This window comes from Oncorhynchus tshawytscha, linkage group LG28, assembly GCF_018296145.1.
Source record: "Oncorhynchus tshawytscha isolate Ot180627B linkage group LG28, Otsh_v2.0, whole genome shotgun sequence".
Lineage (NCBI taxonomy): Eukaryota > Metazoa > Chordata > Actinopteri > Salmoniformes > Salmonidae > Oncorhynchus > Oncorhynchus tshawytscha.
The window spans coordinates 20,177,579-20,199,368 of NC_056456.1; the positions used below are offsets into that span (position 1 = coordinate 20,177,579).

The 21,790-nt window shown below is 41.2% G+C and overlaps 1 protein-coding gene across 2 annotated transcripts in view; it reads left to right on the forward strand.

The window, feature by feature from the left end:
- LOC112226878 (solute carrier family 12 member 7) overlaps positions 1 to 21,790 on the forward strand; it is an 84,621-nt gene that overhangs the window by 38,829 nt on the left and 24,002 nt on the right. For both annotated transcript variants that reach the window (XM_024391522.2, XM_024391521.2), the window contains exons 2-16: positions 5,114 to 5,208; positions 5,424 to 5,555; positions 13,278 to 13,424; positions 13,647 to 13,701; positions 13,915 to 14,045; positions 14,252 to 14,493; positions 14,735 to 14,946; positions 15,519 to 15,686; positions 15,936 to 16,034; positions 16,122 to 16,179; positions 16,650 to 16,824; positions 16,907 to 17,025; positions 17,123 to 17,221; positions 20,653 to 20,772; positions 21,356 to 21,460. In XM_024391522.2, the coding sequence (XP_024247290.1) occupies positions 5,114 to 5,208; positions 5,424 to 5,555; positions 13,278 to 13,424; positions 13,647 to 13,701; positions 13,915 to 14,045; positions 14,252 to 14,493; positions 14,735 to 14,946; positions 15,519 to 15,686; positions 15,936 to 16,034; positions 16,122 to 16,179; positions 16,650 to 16,824; positions 16,907 to 17,025; positions 17,123 to 17,221; positions 20,653 to 20,772; positions 21,356 to 21,460 (1,957 nt within the window). The remainder of the gene's footprint in view (positions 1 to 5,113; positions 5,209 to 5,423; positions 5,556 to 13,277; positions 13,425 to 13,646; positions 13,702 to 13,914; positions 14,046 to 14,251; positions 14,494 to 14,734; positions 14,947 to 15,518; positions 15,687 to 15,935; positions 16,035 to 16,121; positions 16,180 to 16,649; positions 16,825 to 16,906; positions 17,026 to 17,122; positions 17,222 to 20,652; positions 20,773 to 21,355; positions 21,461 to 21,790) is intronic.

The following is a 21,790-nucleotide window of genomic DNA, read 5'->3' on the forward strand; positions in this document are numbered from 1 at the left end:
TTCACTTACTTTCTGTGCTGTTTATTTGTGCATTTGTTCAGTCGTTTCATTCTCAACCAGGATTTCATTATACATGTCTAGCAGTGAAGTTTCAGCTCTGCCTGTCAGTGGCCTCTTCTGTCGTGGGTCCTCTTCCTCAGTACGCACTGTCACTGTCCGTTTTCATCTTGTCCAGCTGTGTCTAACATTTCACTTAAACCCTGTTTCTTATCTGCATCGAAGTAGCGGTCCTTGTACCTAGCATCGAGCGTGGTGGCGACACAGTAAAGCGGCTCAGAGTGAATGCCACCGAATCGCTTGTTCACAGACTCTAGTAAATCAAATCCAATTTTATTGGTCACATACAAGTGATTAACATGTTATTGCGGGTGTAGCAAAATGCTTGTGCTTCTAGCTCCGACAGTGTAGAAATATCTAACAAATAACACAACATATACCCAATACACACATCTAAGTATGAATGAATTAAGACTATATACAATGGACGAGTGATGTCAGCGGAACGGACTAAGATGTATAGAATACAGTATATACCTAATGAGATGAGTAATGCAAAATATGTGAACATTATTAAAGTGACTAGTGTTCCGTTCCTTAAAATGGCCAGTGATATCTGGTCTATGCCTATAGGCAACAGCCTTTAATGTGCTTGTGATGGCTATTTAACAGAATTTAACAGTCGGATGGCCTTGAGATAGAAGCTGCTTTTCAGTCTCTCGGTCCCAGCTTTGATGTACCTGTACTGACCTCACCTTCTGGATGATAGCGGGGTGAACAGGCAGTGGCTCAGGTGTTGATGTTCTTGATGATCTTTTTGGCCTTCCTGTGAAATCGGGTACTGTAGATGTCCTGGAGGTTAGGCAGTGTGCCCCCGGTGACATGTTGGCCAGACCGCACCACCCACTAGAGAGCCTTGCGTTTGTGGGTGGTACAGTTGCCATACCAGGTGGAGATGCAGCTCTACAGGATGCTTTAAATTGTGCATCTGTAAAAGTTTGTCAGTGTTTAGGTGACAAGCCACATTTCTTTAGCCTCCTGAGGTTGAAGAGGCGCTGTTGCGCCTTCTTCACCACACTGTCTGTGTGGGTAGTAGAGTACTTTTGCAAGTTTTAACCCTACGGGTTTTGTGGTATTGAAAGAGACAACTGTTGCATATGGCCTTTTTGCTATCTTCCTTTGAAATCCACATAGCAGACGTAGGCTAGGTTAGGAATGCTGTGTTGCACGTGTAGCACTGTATTTTTCGTGGTGTCATTACATCTACGTATGTTATATAGGTATACACGTCAGCTTTGACATCGGTTTTGCACATCGCTGTTAAACTAGACATCGGGCCGATGTTGGCATTTTTAGCTAATATCATCCTATTCCAATATGTTCACCGATTTAAAAAAAAAATTTTTTTATATCGTGCATCTAATTTCAGTTATTTTTAAAAATAAATAATCAACAATTTAATAACCTGTTTTATGGGGTATTGTGTTAAGATTGAAATCAGTTTTAGAGAGGCTGTAATGTAACAAAATGTGGAAAAAGTCAAGGGGTCTGAATACTTACTCACTGTACTTACTCACATTTGTGCTCAGGCCATGTAGCCTTTTGGCCTACTTCTGTGCGTGTGCGTCCTTATTCAACATTAACAGGAGCACTCAAACAAAAGACAATTCGCTAAATTGACAACTCATAAATGGAGTGAAATGAACCAACTTGTTTCTCGCAACATTTTCCAGAGTGCACAACCTATGCTACAATTTATCCACTCCGAAAATGATAACTGGAGTCCTAGAATAATAATATTGAATGCATTAACAGAAATGACTATAACCAAAGTAACCAACATTGCAGATTAGGAATGAACGGTAAATATACTACTAGTGATATGTAATGGAGAATTGAAATAACACTAACAATCAAACGTGAACAATTCACACAAAGTTATGAAACAATGAATGTGCACAAATTGGCGGTGCATCTGGGCGCATGGTCAATCCGACGTCTGCATGGGCCATGCAGCATTTACGGTGATACGGCCTCAGCAGAAGTCAGGGCATTCATACATCGTGCGCTTCGCGGAGCAGTGCAGAGCTTTTGTCAAGGAAGTGAGTTTGTGTTTTCTACAGGATGTACCGCCTCCACCTACAGTCAACCAATCATGTCAACGCGGAGCTATACAGAGGCCTGTGCGTTGTTTCAAAATTTGGAAAGCGCATATTGATGCGGTATGGAGCTCGATTTGGCCTCTGCGTGCCTCTGGAGCCTCCGCAATTGTGTCACACTCTCCATATGGAGGCTCCAAACACATTTTCGGATCAAGCTTAAATGGGCTTTTAGTCTGGTCTTCCACAAGGGATTAGTTCACTGAGATGGGCGCAAATATATATTTGTTGCTGCTCGACTAAAACAATCTCGGTCGACTAACAGCCTAACAATCGACCAGGCGACTAATTGGGGTCAGCCCTAATTATTGCACCAGTGCACCTTGTGCTGGGGACAATAAAAGACGACTGTAAAATGTAGTTTTGTCACACAGCACAATGCCACAGATGTCTCAGAGTGTGCAATTGGCATGCTGACTGCAGGAATGTCCACCAGAGATGTTGCCTGAGAATTGAATGTTTATTGCTCTACCATAAGCTGCCTCCAATGTCGTTTTAGAGAATTTGGCAGTACATCCAAATGACCTCACAAATGCTCTGCAGTTGTATGTAGTTTTGTGGGCAAGCGAACACAATTGCATTTTATTGACGGCAATTTGAAATACCGTGATGAGATCCTGAGGCCCATTTGTGAGGCCAGTTTTTTTTTTTTTTTCTTTTTTACTACTTTGGGGTAGGGGGCAGTTGGGAATTTTGGATGAAAAGTGTGCCCAAATTAAGCTGCCTGCTACTCAGCCATGAAAGCTAGAATGTGCATATTATTATTAGTATTGGATAGAAAACACTCTGCTGTTTCTAAAACTGTTTGAATGATGTCTGTGAGTATAACAGAACTCAGATGGCAGGCAAAAACCCGAGAAGAAATCCAAACAGGAAGTGGGAAATCTGAGGTTGGTCGATTTTTCAACCCAGCCCCTACTGAATACACAGTGCGATATTGGTTATGTTGCACTTCCTAAGGCTTCCACTAGATGTCAACCGTCTTTAGAAACTTGTTTGAGGATTCTACTGTGAAGTGGAACCGAATGAGAGAGGAATTAGTCTCATTCTTGGTCTGCCAGCAGGCACGCACTGGTCACGCGTATTTCACATGAGAGGTAGCTGCGTTCCTTTACTTTTCTGAAGACACAGGAATTCTCCGGTTGGAATATTATTGAAGTTTTATGTTAAAAACATCCTAAAGACTGATTCCATACATCGTTTGACATGTTTCTACGGACAGTAACGGAACTTTTTGACATTTCGTCTGCAACTAGGGAACACGCTTCATGACTTTGGATTTGTTTACCAAACGTGCTAACAAAAGTAGCTCTTTGGACAAAACAAACATTTAATGTGGAACTGGGATTCCTGGGAGTGCATTCTGATGAAGATCATCAAAGGTAAGTGACTATTTATAATGCTATTTATGACTAATGTTGACTACCCAAAATGGCGGATATCTTTTTGGCTGCTTTGTTGTCTGAAAGCTGTACTCAGATTATTGCATGGTTTGCTTTTTCCGTAAAGCTTTTTTGAAATCTGACACAGCAGTTGCATTAAGGAGAAGTGTATCTATATTTCCATGTCTAACAATTGTATTTTCATCTACATTTATAATGAGTATTTCTGTAAAATGATGTGGCTCTCCTGAAATATCACTGGATGTTTTTGGAACTAGTGGACAACGCGCCAATGTATACTGATATTTTTTTATAGAAATATGAACTTTATCGAACAAAACATATATGTATTGTGTAACATAAAGTCCTATGAGTGTCATTTGATGCAGATAATCAAAGGTTAGTGATTCATTTTATCTCTTTGTGCTTTTTGTGACTCCTCTCTTTGGCTGGAAAAATGGCTGTGTTTTTCTGTGGCTTAGCTCTGACCTAACATAATCGTTTGTGGTGCTTTCGCTGTAAAGCTTATTTGAAATCGGACACTTTGGTGGGATTAACAACAAGATTACCTTTTAAAATGGTGTAAAATACATGTATGTTTGAGGAATTTTAATTATGAGATAAAGGGCGCTCTGCACTTTCACTGGCTTGGGTCATATCAATCCCGTCAACAGGATTGCAGCCCTAAGAAGTTTGTAATGACTCCAACCTTAGTGTATGTAAACTTCCGACTTCAACTGTAAGTATATTTAAAACCAAATACTTTTAGACTTTTACTCAAGTCGTGTTTTCCTGGGTGACTTTCACTTTTACCTAAATAGATAATTACTCAAGTATCTTTACTTTTACTGAAGTATGACAATTTAGTACTTTTTCCACCACTGTACGCGAGTGCCAATCAGGGCTCAGCCTCAACCTTAAAATTCTGGGGAATTGAGAAAGTTTCCCTTACCTCCAGCGGGGGCAATATTGTAATTAAATTGTTAGAGGCATTTTGGCTCGTCTGCTTAGATTGCGCCAAGCAAAAGGGTCTGAATGAACAGCTCTCTTTCTCATCTTTTTTGTAAATGCGTTTTTCTTAGAGACAAACTTTCTTTTGTTATTTAAGTGGAATCTATATGTAGGATTCTTGAATGATGTTCATACTCTTGTATGAATAACCTGTTTAGTTGCTACTCCTGACAGTGTTGACATTTATTGACATGTTTGATTGACATGACCAGTGGGACACTCCAATGCAAGGGTATATTGGTGACTCCAACCCTTTTCCTACTCAAGGCTCTGATGGTGATTCATGCCGAAACGTAAGCCTATTGTTTGTTTGTCTCATCAATAAACCTATAAGATTTATGCAGAAACAGAATGCTCCTTTTTCTTTATTCTCCTTCTTAATCACCAGTTGAAGTATCCTGGGGTAAGGAATGTTTTTTTTGTTTTTTCAAGTCCCTTAGTCGAGCACTTGATTCCCCTTTTTTGTTTAAGCTGGGCTGAAGCGTGTTTGGGTATCCCGTTTTTCCCATTGTACTGTAGAGGTTTGTTTTATCTTACGCTATCACGGTTTCTGTTGTCTCCCAGGAGATAATACTCCCAGAGAGAGCAGCCCTTTCATCAACAACACTGACCATGACCGAGGAAACTACTACGATGGCAAGAACATGGCTCTCTTTGAGGTATACCACATGTCAATGCTTTTGATATTATAATGTAATTAATTACCACATACATTTTATGCCACTTAATCTAAAGTGGGAGCTAAATGCCTTACTTATTATCTTGTTGTAGACTACATATCATCCAAACATGTGTTGTGCTTGTTTGTTGTATACTTGGATGTCTTCAATGCCATGGTGTCCTGATTTCAATGTCGGCGTGTCCTTATTGACAGGAAGAGATTGAGAGCAACCCCATGGTGTCCTCTCTCCTCAACAAGTTGGCCAACTACACCAACCTCACCCAGGGCGTCACTGAGCACGAGGAATATGAGAATGAGGATGGGGTCACAAAGATTGCAGTCAAGGTATGACCGTTGTCATCCCAGTGGGTACTTTGTGGGAGACCTTGCTAAAGAGGTACAGGAGAAGACAGACATTGTATTAACTCTCAATCAATTAACTCTTAAAAATCGTCTATTATCGTGCAAGCCAACCTTGGTTGGTGAGCGTGATGGCTATTCAGCAGCTCCTCTGAGAACAGAGTGAGAATTTGAGAATATAAAGCAGCATTCTTGTGACCACAGGCTGGGTTCTCTCAGGCTTATTTTTGTTATAACTGATGCCAGGCCTTGAGCAAACTTCTTTAATAGCTGCCTTCACATCCTTCTAGTCGTTGCTACAAATCCCATCCAAAGAAATACCCCTACTGTTGCTCTTCAGCGTCAGAGCACCACCGCAAGGCCACAGAAACCATGCCTCTGTCCCCTGACAATTACTCCAGCACATCTCCCTGCTGGAGATCTGATTGGCTTTGGGAGGGAGGTTTTGGAGACAAAGAGTGGATCGTAAAGATGCCACTCCAGGTTGTGAATGGTCTATGAACAAGGGCCACATTGACCCTGGTAAAAAGGCGTACAGGAGAACCAACAGCAGTATTGAGAGAGGGCTGAGTTGTCTAATGGGATATATGGTATGTACTGTACTGTATTTACGCAGCGGCTTCTTTTTTTTTTTTGGGGGGCTGTTTATGTGATTGTAGGTGTGTTTTTGCAGGGTTCCCTGATCTAAAAAGAGTGGGGTGGCGTTGTAACTTTGGAATGTTGAATTGCATTGTGGGGCATACAATTTCAGCGTGTCATCTACCGGTTGTGTCATCAACCAGTAGATGACACGCTGAAATTGTTAATTTATCCTGTGGTGATCAAGGTATGGATTGTATGGCTGTGATGAGGTCAAACAGATCATTGTAAAGGTAGCCAATAACAGTACGCTGTGTTTGGGTGTTATATTTGGATCGTTCTGCTTTCCGAACTCTATTACATACACACAGAACAGATATAGTATTATTTGAATCGTTCTGTTGATTTTTCTGAAGAACTGCAAGGGTCTCAACATGATGTTTTCAACTTAAAATACTTTTCTGTTATTATATGTGAGCATGAATGGGTAAATGCTGAATACCGAGGAAGGATTAATCTTAGTTCACCCAGAACTATAATCTTGCGTAATTAGTACCAGTCATGTTTACGTAGTCTGTTCACGAGAGATTAAGGATCCACTTCTGATGTTTTCTTAAATGCAGAAAGCACATTGCAATGTATTTGAGCAATAAATCTCTCCACTCACTGTCTGAAATGCATGCCAATAATCCTATGTTCACTCTCTTCATAGACTCCAGAAATATAATTATTAAAGTTCTAAATTCCAAACTGTGACACACATTTATTCTGCAATAAATTTGTCAGTTGTGTTTGCATAATGTTATTAGGCAATATTTGTAAAAAATTCACTTGCAAACACAGGAAGATGGATGGGGTACGGAACAGGCTTAAAACAAAACAACTTGTGTGGTGAGAACTGTTGTAGGAGGATTGGCGTGTTATGGTTTGCATGTGACGGTTTTGTATATGTTTAGTGTAGTGAGTAACTCAGCTAAAAGATGGGGTTTCCTGATACGGGGTTTGAATCATATCACTACAGGGCACAGTTAAGCAGCTGACCTCACACCACTGACTTCACCATTGTTGTTTTTTTATGCTGCCAGTGACCACATTCCAAATTAGATGGTTTGATTGTTGCTAATGAGCCAATTTTAAAATTAACATTTACCAAATAGTGTACAGCTCTGTTAATATTTTGCCAACTCTTTTTGCCCACATTACATTTGTAGACCAAAAATGATCTGGGGAATAACACCAATTGTAATCTCAGCTGTAAAATGTATTGTGCAGGATACTTAATCAAGCTAGTCGTCTTGACTACTTTGTTTCTTTCTCTCTGCATCAGGTATTGATAGGAGACAGAATGCGATCGGACCATCATCTAATTGGCCTTCACGTAACTCTTACAGAATTTCCACGTGGACGGGCATATCAGAAATTTTATCTAAGTCTACTGGAGGATAATTATTTCTTAACTAATAATTTATTACTGAATTTATTCAGTGCAAAATAGGTTCAGCAAAATCCCTTTATTGTTTGGGATACCTTTTTAAATGTACTGTCAGAGGTCATTCAATTCAATATTCGTAAGTTTAAAAAACTAACATGTTTCTGTCTAAAGAAACAAGACAGACAAGGGAAATATACAAACTAATAGTACAGGTAGATGGCAATAAAAACTGTACTACAGAGATACAAAACAAGTTAGAGAAAAAACCAGATGAACTGGAGGAATTTATTTAAGAATAATCTAATCTATTACAAAAATAAAGCAAACTGGATAGAATATGGAGAAAAATGCAACAAATTCTTCATGAATCGCACACACAGGAACGCTGCAAATGTTTTTGACAGAAACTCGTTACTAAAGACTATCATTCTCTGAATGATATTTTAAGAGGAAGATTAATATTTGTTACTTTTAAGTCTCATCCTCACCCTCTGAATGACGATTACTGTTAGGAACTCTTTCCAAATAATAAAAAAATGTAAAATGCACAAAAAGAACAGTGTGAAGGCCAAATTACAGAGGAATAACTTTGAGGCTATGAATCCGATCAGTCTGGAAAAACCTCAGGGCTTGATTTCGTACCAGTAGAGGTACAGTTGAAGTCGGAAGTTTACATACACTTAGGTTGTAGTCATTAAAACTCGTTTTTCAACCACTCCACAAATTTCTTGTTAACAAACTATAGTTTTGACAAGTCGGTTAGGACATCTACTTTGTACATGACACAAGTAATTTTTCCAACAATTGTTTACAGACAGATTATTTAATTTATAATTCACTGCATCACAATTCCAGTGTGTCAGAAAGTTACATTTAGTTTACTTTTATTTTACTAGGCAAGTCAGTTAAGAACAAGTTCTTATTTTCAATGACTGCCTAGGAACAATGGGTTAACTGCCTTGTTCAGGGGCAGAACGACAGATTTTTACCTTGTCAGCTCAGGGATTCGATCTTGCACCCTTTCGGTTACTAGTCCAACGCTCTAACCACTGTGCTACGCTGCCGCCCCATATATAAACTAAGTTGACTGTGCCTTTAAACAGCTTGAAAAATTCCAGAATATAATGTAATGGCTTTAGAACCTTCTGATAGGCTAATTGACATAATTTGAGTCAATTGGAGGTGTACCTTTTGGATGCATTTCGAGGCCTACCTTCAAACTCAGTGCCTCTTTGCTTGACATCATGGGAAAATCAAAAGAAATCGGCCAGGACCTCAGAAAATAAATTGTAGACCTCCACAAGTCTGGTTCATCCTTGGGAGCAATTTCCAAATGCCTGAAGGTACCACGTTCATCTGTACAAACAATCATACGCAAGTATTAACACCATGGGACCACGCAACCATCATACCGCTCAGGAAGGAGACGCATTCTGTCTCCTAGAGATGAATGTACTTTGGCGCGAAAAGTGCAAATCACTTGCAAGCCGAAGAACACCATCTCAACCGTGAAGCATGGCGGTGGCAACATCATGTTGTGGGGGTGCTTTGCTGCAGGAGGGACTGGTGCACTTCACAAAATAGATGGCATCACGAGGTAAGAAAATTACTTGGATATATTGAAGCAACATCTTAAGACATCAGTCAGGAAGTTGAAGCTTCGTCGCAAATGGGTTTCCAAATGGACAATGACCCCAAGCATACTTCCATAGTTGTGGCAAAATGGCTTAAAGACAACAAAGTCAAGGTATTGGAGTGTCCATCACAAAGCCCTGACCTCAATCCTATAGAGAATTTGTGGGTAGAACTGAAAAGGTTTGTGCAAGCAAGGAGGCCTACAAACCTGACTGTTTCACCAGCTCTGTCAGGAGGAATGGGCCAAAATTCATCCAACTTATTGTGGGAAGCTTGTGGAAGGCTCCCTAAAATGCTTGATCCAAGTTAAGTCATTTAAAGGCAATGCTACCAAATACTAATTGAGTGTATGTAAACTTCTGACCCACTGGGAATGTGATGAAAGAAATAAAAGCTAAAATAAATAATTCTCTCTACTATTATTCTGGCATTTCACATTCTTGAAATAAAGTGGTGATCCTAACTGACCTAAGAATTTTTACTAGGATTAAATGTCAGGAATTAAGAAACTGAGTTTAAATGTATTTGGCTAAGGTGTATGTAAACTTCTGACTTCAACTGTAAGTATCAAGCCTTTTTAGATATGCTCAAAGCTCCATTATTAGCATGTTTTAACTAGTCCTATAGAAATGGTACTCTGTCACGTACTCAGCAGGAAGGTCTGGTTTCAATATTATTAAACCAAGACCCAGATTGCGAATATAAAGATCTGGAGGCCTCTTCAATTTTGTGATGATAATACAAAAAAATACTAGTGAAATGTATAGCACTCCGAATTAAAAAGGTTTTACCAGGTATTGTTCATCCTTATCAGAGTTTTTTTTACATGGACGATACATTGGAGATAATGTACAAACACTACTAGAAATAATAGAACAACATGAAACATCTAAGAAACCTGGCCTGGTATTTACAACATATTTTGAAAAGGCCATTGATAAAGTAGGACTGGATTTTATATACAGTGCATTTGGGAATTTTTCAGACCCCTTTACTTTTTTCTCGGAGCTCTACGGACAATTCCTTCGACCTCGTGGCTTGGTTTTTTTCTCTCTGACATGCACTGTCAACTGTGGGACCTTATTTAGACAGGTGTGTGCCTTTCCAAATCATGTCCAATCAATTCAATTTACCACAGGTGCACTCCAAGTTGTAGAAACACCTCAAGGATGATCAATGGAAACAGGATGCACCTGAGCTCAATTTCAAGTCTCATAGCAAAGGGTCTGAATACTTACAGTACCTGTCAAAACCTTAGACACACCTACTCATTCAAGGGTTTTTCTTTATTTGTACTATTTTCTACATCGTATAATAGTGAAGACATCCAAACCATGTGATAACACATGGAATCATGTGGTAACCAAAAAAGTGTTAAATACATCGAAATATACTTTAGATTCTTCAAAGTATCCACCCTTTGCCTTGATGACAGCTTTGCACCCTCGTGGCATTCTCTCAACCAGCTTCACCTGGAATGTTTTTCCAACAGTCTTGAAGAAGTTCCCACATGCTGAGCACTTGTTGACTGCTTTTCCTTCACTCAGCTGTCCAAACCATCTCAATTGGGTTACGATTGGGTGATTGTGGAGGTCAGGTCATCTCATGCAGCACTCCATCACTTTCCTTCTTGGTCAAATAGCCCTTACACAGCCTGGAGGTGTGTTGGGTCATTGTCCTGTGGATAAACAAATGATAGTCGCGCATACCAATTGGGATGGCATATCGCTGCAGAATGTTGTGGTAGCCATGCTGGTTAAGCTACAATTTCTAGCTCTAATGAACTTTGCCTTTGTAGATGAGGTAACTCTGGATCTTCCTTTCCTGTGGTGGTCCTCATGAGAGCCAGTTTCATCATAGAGCTTAATGGTTTTTGTGACTGCACTTGAATAAACTTTCAAAGTTCTTGAAATTTTCCGCATTGACTGACCTTCATGTCTTAAAGTAATGATGGACTTTCTTTGCTTATTTGAGCTGCTTTTGCCATAATATGGACATGGTCTTTTACCAAATAAAGCTATCCTCTGTATACTACCCCTAACTTGTCACAATTTAACTGATTGGCTCAAACGCGTAAGAAGGAAAGAAATTCCACAAATTAACTTTTAACAAGGCACACCTGTTAATTGAAATGTATTCCAGGCGACTACCTCATGATGCTGATGAGAGAATGCCAAGAGTGTGCAAAGCTGTCATCAAGGCAAATTGTGTCTACTTTGAAGAATCTCAAATAAACAAATCAAAATATTTTACCTATTACCTTTTCACTTACTACATGATTCCATATGTGTTATTTCATAGTTTTGATGTCTTCACTATTGTTCTACAATGTCAACATAAAGAAAATCCTTTGTATGTGTAGATGTGTCCAAGCTTTTGACTGGCACTGTATGTAAATCAGATATTACAGTTTTTGATTTGTAATGATTTTGCCAAAATGTCTGAACCTGTTTAAGCTTTGTCATTATGGGGTATTGTGTGTAGATAGAGGACCCTTTAAAAAAAAAAAAATCCATTTTAGAATAAGGCTGTAACGTAACAAAATATGGAAAATTGAAGGTGTCTGAATCCTTTCTGAATGCAGTGTATAAATGCATGGATTTCTTCAATATCGGTGAGTCTCTTATAAAATGGGTAATAGTAATGTATTGCAACCCCAGGTGTAAAACTGTAAATAACGGCTACTTCTGAGAGTTTTGAATTGTCAAGAGGATTTAATCAAGGGGGTCCGCTGTCACCATATATATTCTTTATGGCCATCAAAATGCTAGCTATTAAAATCAAATAACAACATTAGAGTATTAGAATTCCAAGGCTTAAAAACAAAGATGTCCATGTATGCCGATGAGTCCGCAAGATAGATCCCTGTAATGTCTCAACTTTTCTGGACTCTGGACTAAAACCTAATTATGATAAGTGTACCATATTACGTTTTGGATCTTTAAAAAAATACAACTTTTACATTACGCTGCAGTTTACCGATACAATTGGCTGATGGTGAAGTAGACATACATGGTATTCATATCACAAAAGATATAAATGAGCTCTCCACAATGATTTTCAATAGAAAACGAGTAAAAATAGACAACCTCCTTCAACCATGGAGAGGTAAATAACTGTCTATTTATGGAAAAATTGCCCTGATTAACTCCTTAGTCATATCTCAGTTTACTCACTTACTTATGGCGCTGCTACACCTGAAGATTCTTTTTTCAAATCATATGAGAAAAAAATATTTTGCTTTATCTGTGTTTCTAAACCAGACAAGCTAAAGCGTGCCTATCTATATAAAGAATATGAACTGGGTTAGTTGAGATTATTAAATATAAAAGCACTAATCCTCTCTCTAAAAGCTTCACTTATACAAAACTATTACTTTTACCCAAAATGGCATTTTTGCCTTTCTGCAGATTGATGTCAAATTTTTGATTTAATTTAAAATGAAACCTTTTTTCAAAGCATTTCTCTTTTTCAAACGAGGATTGCAGAGCTGGATAAATTCCAATTTCATCCCCCTGAAAAGATAGCGGGAGGAGGTAAGGAACTGGTGTGTCTGCCCAATATATAAAGGATAAAAACTGGTGTGTCTGCCCAATATAAAGGATAAAAACTGGCAGAGGAATACAAACAGCATCCGGAAAGTGGCTGGGGTCTCAGATGGTTGAGAGGCAGCTGTCATGGAGATCTTGGAGGGTTGGTGGCCTGGCGGTTGGGAGCTTGGGTCGGTGGCCGATAGGTTGCTGGTTCGGGTCACCTTTTTGACTTGGTGGGAGATCTGTCGATGTGCCCATGGGCAGGGCAGTGCGTTGACCCTGGTTGCTTCTGTGGACTGCTCTGATTAGATGACTGAATGTAATGTAAATGTTGAGCCGCTTCACTGCAGGTAGATTGTATGTTTTAATATTCAATAAATAAAAAAATACATTTAAAAAATTGGACAGGATTGTACAATGTTGTATTGCGGCGTTACAGTATACCTTACAAGGCCCTACTGTACCATAACCTGACTCATTGTAATCCTACTTCTCCTCTTCCCTGGCCCTCTGCATTGGCACCTCTAGAGTTCTCAGATGGGCACCTTCATCGGTGTGTACCTGCCCTGCATGCAGAACATCCTCGGAGTCATCCTCTTCCTGCGTCTCACCTGGATCGTTGGCACCGCTGGAATCATGGAGTCCTTCGCTATTGTCGTCATGTGCTGCACCTGTGTGAGTACTTTTCTATAGAACTATGTAAGAGTACTAAGGTGTGAAAAATATAGGTCTACATACATCTAGTATGACTATTTACTTTTCTTTCTTTTAGGGAGTTTCAGGTACTATACTGTAGTATTCTCTGTCGGTCTTAGTCATCTCATGTTTTACTCCCTGAGGAAATTGTATCCATACACTCAACAATGCTAGTATTTTGTATTGTTTCCTCCCTTACAGACCATGCTGACAGCGATATCAATGAGCGCTATTGCAACAAATGGTGTAGTGCCAGGTAATGCCAGTTCAACTTCAACTTATTTTCACCTTGAATAAGAAACCTCAAACTGTGTTTTTATGGAGACATGGTTATTTAACACTATAGTAATGTTTTACCTTGGTGGTTTATTTACTATTAAATGTATTACATATGCTCTATAGATTCTGTGGATACCTTTTTGTTATTTTCTAGTCGTTTTACATGAATCTGTTCTCTTGCCCCATGCAGCTGGAGGCTCCTACTACATGATCTCCAGGTCTTTGGGTCCAGAGTTTGGTGGGGCTGTGGGCTTGTGCTTCTACCTGGGCACCACATTCGCTGGGTCCATGTACATTCTGGGTACCATTGAAATCCTACTGGTAAGGATGAAACAGAATGCCTGGTCATGATATACTGTAGGACATGCCCAATGTTTTGAGACAGGAGTTTTTAATGACCACAGGAGTTGTTACCTTGTTATAGCCTATAACAGTGGCCCAGAGTTTTTCCTGGACATGTCACATGGTCAGGCCCAACCAATGTTTCATAAAGCTAGTGTCCTAGTTGACTCCTATTCTTGTTCCAGACGTACATCGTGCCGAACACTGCAGTGTTTGTGGCGGAGAAGAAGGAGGATGAGACGGATGCCATGCTGAATAACATGCGTGTGTATGGGACCTGCTGTCTGGCACTTATGGCTCTAGTGGTGTTTGTGGGGGTCAAATATGTCAACAAGCTGGCCCTGGTCTTCCTGGCCTGTGTGGTGCTCTCCATCATGGCCATCTACGCTGGAGTCATCAAGACCGTCATAGAACCACCCAACTATCCGTGAGTTCGATTTATGAGTTCTAGTTAGTCTATTGGCATAGGAAATGCTTGTGCCTGTGTTTGTCTCGTCAGAGTAATAGGCACACTTTATAGGACCATCATCAGTCATCTGGTCTTATAGGCCCAAAATTAGTGTGACGCATATGATTAGACTATTTTACAGCCGTTACAGTGGCTAAAAGGAAAATATTCTTAATTCTTTACACTAGAAGATCTCCTCATAGATGTATGTTTCCTACAGAATCTGTCTCCTGGGGAACCGTTCCTTGCAGAACCACAACTTTGAGAAGTGTATGAAGACTGAGGTGATCAAGAACGTGACGTACACCACCGAGCTGTGGAAGCTGTTCTGTGACAGCCCCCACCTCAACGCTACCTGTGATGAATATTTTACCCTGAACAACTTGACTGAGATCCAGGGCATCCCAGGCCTGCTCAGCGGGGTCATCAAAGGTCAGCCACAACCCACTGCCTGGCGAACATTACTACACTGGCTAGGCCTGGTGGAGACCTACACAGTACAAATGTTACCAGGCCTTCTACATTCTTACTACTAGTTACTCACTTACCATGGTCATATCATCATTTATCATAGTATTATCATGAACAAAGCAAACTGGGAAGACACACACACAGGCACATACACATGCTAACACACACTTACATTGCAATGTTGTAATATTATTGTGGTATTATATTATACATGTTGTATTGTAGAGTAGTGGGTTAATAATGTTTTTATATGATGTACTGTTTTATCAAAACTTTTAATCTTGTTTGGACCCCAGGAACCATAGCTGCTGCCTTGGCAAAGGCTAATGGGGATCCTTATACAAATTCTTGGTTTGTCTTCTCAACCTGTTTGAATTAGGAAAGCAAAGTATATTAGTATTTTTTTGTGTTATTTCTTAATTGGAATACATGTGTTATTGCATAATACAAATGGTTAAATGGCTAATGACAAAACATTTGGATATCAACAGTTTATAGTCTACTATAATGTGACTCCTCTGTGTCCCCCGTAGACAACATGTGGGGTGAGTACGGGCCCAGTGGGATGTTGGTAGAGAAGAAGAATCAGTCTTCTGTCCCAGTCCAGGATAACTCCAGAGATATCTACAAGCCTTACATCTTCAACGACATCTCCACTTTCTTCACTCTGCTGGTGGGAATCTACTTCCCCTCGGTCACAGGTTGGTATAGCGACAATATTGGCACCATAGACATAATGGAACTACCATAATATGACATTATTGATTGATTGTCACCCTCATGCAGATTGTTGGGGTGCTACTGTAACTTGAGGTTTGGAAGAACTATTCTTTTTTGATGTCTACACTATTATTTTACAATGTAGAAATTAGTAAAAATCAAGGAAAACCCTGGAATGAGTAGGTGTGTCCAAACATTTAACTGGTACGGTATGTGTGTTTCCATCACAGGAATCATGGCGGGCTCCAACAGATCTGGAGACCTGAGAGATGCCCAGAGATCGATTCCCATCGGCACCATCCTGGCCATAGCAACCACGTCTTTTATTTGTATCCTTGGGGAAACCTGTGTGTGTGTGTGTGTGTGTGTGTGTGTGTGGGAGTGCGCACTATTTCTATCTTAAACACAACTCCCAGACATGACCTGTGTGGTCCTATTTGGTGCCTGTATCGAGGGTGTCGTTTTGAGAGACAAGTAAGTACTATTTAAGTGTTGTTGTGATTATCTTTATAGTGAAAAGCGCTATATAAAATACATCTATTATTATTTTTCCACAGTTAGTACTTCCAAGTAAGAACTATTATTATTTACAACTTGGAAATAGCTGTTATGTCATTATGTAACTTTGAGGCGGAAGCCTTTACTGCTCTGTATAATTTCTATATCAAATACCTATCATACAGATACCCCCTTGTTGCGCATTTAGAAGGAAAGACCACACGTTAACAGACAGCATTGTAAAGAGAACATTGTGTGCCAACAAGTTCAATGTCATGTGATAGGGTGTTTAGTAGTTCTGTCCCAATCAGCCTAAGATTATTACTGAGTTTTTCATTATGTGTACAGTATATGCTCAGATTTGTCTCTCAATTTGCCTGTCTTTCTTTCGGTCTAGTTCTCTCCTGTGTTTGTATAACATTCAACTGGGTGTATTTCTACTACAGATTTGGGGACTCGGTTAAGAAGAACTTGGTGATTGGAACTCTGGCATGGCCTTCTCCGTGGGTAATCGTGATTGGCTCTTTCTTCTCCTGCTGCGGTGCAGGGCTGCAGAGCCTCACCGGCGCCCCTCGCCTGCTGCAGGCCATAGCACGCGATGGGATCGTCCCCTTTCTGCAGGTAGGAAGGTCCTAGAGACTCTGCCCTTGGTTTTGCATCTCGAAAACAGAAACACTTCAGATAGTTCTGTCTGTCTCTCTAGGTGTTTGGTCATGGTAAAGCCAATGGGGAACCTACCTGGGCCCTCTTGATGACTGTTGGTATCTGTGAGATTGGAATCCTCATTGCATCACTGGATGCTGTTGCCCCCATTCTCTCAATGTGAGTGTTTAGCTCTGTGTGAATAATCTTGCCTCAAAAGCCTGTTGGTCAAAAATAAGTCACTTTTATTTGTCCTTTCCGTGGGGCTGGGTTGCAGGTTTTTCCTGATGTGTTACCTGTTTGTCAACCTAGCCTGTGCCGTCCAGACACTGCTACGCACTCCCAACTGGAGGCCCAGGTTTAAGTTTTACCACTGGTGAGTTTATTTCTCATACCAAAAGCGCCACATGCAATTATATTCCATTCTGGACCTTTGGACCCACAAGGAGTGCAGGTTTTGTTGAGAATGGCGCTGGAGGGGATGGCTGGCGTTTTACAAGCTCCTATCCAACTGTGCTTTTTTGTTATTTTTTTTGCGTTGTTTGTAACTTTTTTTTTTTTAAACGTATTACATAGTGTTGCTGCTACCATCTCTTATGACAGAAAATAACTTCTGGACATCAGAACAGCAATTACACACCTCGAACTGAATGAAACTGGATTTCTTCTTTAACGAGTCTGACACGAAGGATATACTGCTTTCTTGGGAATTGTTCCAAATTCCCATAATTTGCGTGAAGAAAAGACAGAGAAAAAGGGGGCGGAGATCAGTCTGCCGTTTGAGAATTCGTAGGCTCGTGAGAACCTCCACTACCATCCGTTCTATTGGCCAATGTGTAATCATTGGAAAACAATGTAGATGATAGACGATCCTACCAACGGGACATTAAAAACTTGAATATCTTATGTTTCACCGAGTCATGGCTGAACAATGACACGGATAATATAGATCTGGCCGAATTTTCCATGCATCGGCAGGATCGAGAAGCTATGTCTGATAAGACGAGGGGTGGGGGTGTGTATCTATTTGTCAATAACAGCTGGTGCGCGATGTCTAATATTAAAGAAATCTCAAGGTATTGCATGCCTGAGGTGTGGAGTACCTTATGATACACTGTAGACCACACTATGTACCAAGAGTGTTCATCTATATTTTTTGTAGCCGTCTATTTACCACCACAAACCGATGCTGGCTCTAAGACCACACTCAACAAGCTGTATAAAGCCATAAGCAAACAAGAAAATGCTCATCCAGAAGCGGCACTCCTAGTGGCCGGGGACTTTAATGCAGGGAAACTTAAATCAGTTTTACCTCATTTCTACTAGCATGTAACATGTGCAACCAGAGGAAAAACAACTCTAGACCACCTTTACTCCACACACAGAGATGCATACAAAGCTCTCCCTCACCCTCCATTTGGCAAATCTGACCATAATTCTATCCTCCTGATTCCTGCTTACAAGCAAAAACTAAAGCAGGGAGTACCAGTGACTCCATCAATATGGAAGTGGTCAGATGGCGCGGATGCTACGCCGCAGGACTGTTTTACTAGCACAGACTGGAATATGTTCCGGGATTCTTCCAATGGCATTGAGGAGTATACCGCCTCAGTCATCGGTTTCATCAATAATTGCATCGATGACGTCATCCCCACATTGACTGTACGTACATATCCCAACCAGAATTCATGGATTACAGGCAACATCCGCATCGAGCTAAAGACTAGAGCTGACACTTTCAAGGAGCGGGACACTAATCTGGACGCTTATAAGAAATCCCGCTACGCCCTCAGACAAAGCATCAAACAGGCAAAGCGTCAATACAGGATGAAGATTGAATCCTACTACACCAGCTCTGACGCTCGTCGGATGTGGCAGGGCTTGCAAACTATTACGGACTGCAAAGGGAAACCCAGCCGCAAGCTACCCAGTGACCCGAGCCTATCAGCGAGAGAAATGCCTTTTTATGCTCACTTCAAGGCAAGCAACACTGAAGCATGCATGAGAGCACCAGCTGTCGCAGATGACTGTAATAACGCTCTCAGTAGTTGATGTGAGCAAGTCATTTAAACAGGTCAACATTCACAAAGCCGCGGGGCCAGAGGAATTACCAGGACGTGTACTCAAAGCATGCGCGGACCAACTGGAGAGTGTCTGCACTGACATTTTCAACCTCTCCCTGACCAAGTTTGTAATACCTACATGTTTCAAGCAGACCACCATAGTCCCTGTGCCCAAGGAAGCGAAAGTAACCTGCCTAAATGATTACCGCCCCGTGGCACTCACATCAGTAGCCATGAAGTGCTTTGAAAGGCTGGTCATGGCTCACATCAACAGCATAATCCCGGATACCCTAGACCAACTCCAATTCGCAGACTGCCCCAACAGATCCACAGGTGTTGCAATCGCACACAACACTGCCCTTTCCCACCTGGACAAAAGGAACATCTAATGTGAGATTGCTGTTCATTGACTACAGCTCAGCGTTTAACACCATAGTGCCCACAAAGCTCATCTCTAAGCTAAGGACCTTGGGACTAAACAACTCCCTCTGCAACTGGATCCCGGACTTCCTGATGGGCCGCCCCCCAGGTGGTAAGGGTAGGCAACAACACGTCTGCCATGCTGATCCTCAACATGGGGGCCCCTCAAGGGTTTGTGCTTACTCCAATCCTGTACTCCCTGTTAGCCCACGACTTCGTGGCCAAACATGACTCCAACACCATCATTACGTTTGCTGACCACACAAGTGGTAGGCCTGATTACCAACAACGATGGGACAGCCTATAGTGCGGTGCCAGCACAACAACCTCTCCCTCCAATTTGAGCAAGACAAAGGAGCTGATTATGGACTACCAGAAAAGGCGGGCCGAACAGGCTCCCATTCTCATCGACGGGGCTGTAGTGGAGCGGGTCGAGAGTTTAGAGTTCCTTGGTGTCCACATCACCAGCGAACTATCATGGTCCAAAGACGGTCGTAAAGAGGGCACGACAACACCTTTTCCCCCTCAGGAGACTGAAAAGGTTTGGTATGGGTCCCCAGATCCTCAAAAAGTGCTATAGCTGCACCATCGAGAGCATCCCGACCGGTTGCATTACTGCCTGGTATGGCAACTGCTCAGGCGTCTCACCATAAGGCGCTACAGAGGGTAGTGCGTACGGCCCATTACATCACTGAGACCATGCTTCCTGTCATCCAGGACCTCTAATACAGGTGGTGTCAGAGGAAGGCCCTAAAAATTGTCAGAGACTCCAACCACCCAAGTCATAGACTGTTCTCTATGTTACCGCATGTCAAGCGGTACCAGAGTGCCACATCTACGACCAATAGGCTCCTTAACAGCTTCTACCCCCAAGCCATTAGACTGCTGAACAATTAATCAAATACATGTACAAATTACCTTGACTAACCTGTACCCCCGCACATTGACTCGGTACCCCCTGTATAAAGCCTCGTTATTTTTATTTTGTTACTTTTTATTAGTTTTTACTTTAGTTTATTTCGTAAATATTTTCTTAACTCTTTCTGGAACTGCATTGTTTGTTAAGGGCTTCTAAGTATGCATTTCAAGGTCTTCTCTTGTTGTATACGGCGTTTGTGACAAACAAAGTTTGGTTTTTTTATTTCAACCAAGCACTAACCCACCTGATTCAACCAATCAACTAATCATCAAGCCCTTGATTAATTAAATCAGGTTTGTTAGTGTTGGTGTGGAATAAAAGTAGGTGTCCAAGAAATATCAGGACTAAGGAACACTGACCTAATGCCTATCCAAAAAATAAGCCCCTGTTCTCTGGTCCCTGCAGGACTCTGTCATTCCTGGGGATGAGTCTCTGTCTCTCCCTCATGTTCATCTCCTCCTGGTACTATGCCCTGGTAGCCATGTCCATTGCAGGATGCATCTATAAGTACATTGAGTACAGAGGGTAAGGGGTTGGTTTCCCAATTACAGCTCAATAACATTGTACTGTATTGTAATTACATTGCTTGTGGTACTTAAATGTGTGACTAACAGCACTTATGTAGAGGCCATTCCCCACACAATACAATATAACACTATCATACATCCCTACACGTGTCCCACCCTTTCTTTAACCCGTGTATTGGACTGTGTGTTATAATTTGCTTAAGTTACAGTTTGGTGCATTGTTTTTGTTACCTAATGTGTGAGATCTCTGTAATCCTATAGTGTTCCTGCCTTTTTTAACCCACTCTCTGATCTCAGGGGCTCCCGAGTGGCGAAGCATTCTAAGGCACTGCATCTCAGTGCTAGAGGCGTCACTACAGACCCTGGTTCGATCCCGGGCTGTATCACAACCCGGGCTGTATCACAACCGGCCGTGATCGGGAGTCCCATCGGGCGGCGCACAATTGGCCCAGCGTCGTCTGGGTTAGGGGAGGGTTTGGCTGGGGTAGGCCGTCATTGTAAATAAGAATTTGTTCTTAACTGACTTGCCTAGTTATATAAAGGTTAAACCAAATCTATAATTGAACTCTCTTTCCTCTCAGGGCAGAGAAGGAGTGGGGAGACGGGATCAGAGGGCTGTCCCTGAACGCTGCTCGCTACGCTCTGATCCGCCTGGAGGAGGTGCCAACACACACTAAGAACTGGAGGTGAGAGGCTGAGAACTGTGTAGAGCGTAGGGTGGCGATGACTCCTGATGAACTAAGGGCCAATGTATAGTGATGATAAAACCCTTCCTCTTCAAAGAGTCATGGAATTTTGTCAGACGGTCATTGTCATGCAAAGACCGCCGGTCTCACTGTAATTGACCGAAAATGTACATTAACATCTCCTGGCCTCCATGCACACAAGCTGCTGACCTACACCTTTGGAACATTTAAAAAAGAAAGTAAAATTAATTTAATTTAATTTACACCATCACAATAAATCCATTATTTATTTTAGTTGGGTCCAAACAAACATTATGATATGAAGAAAAT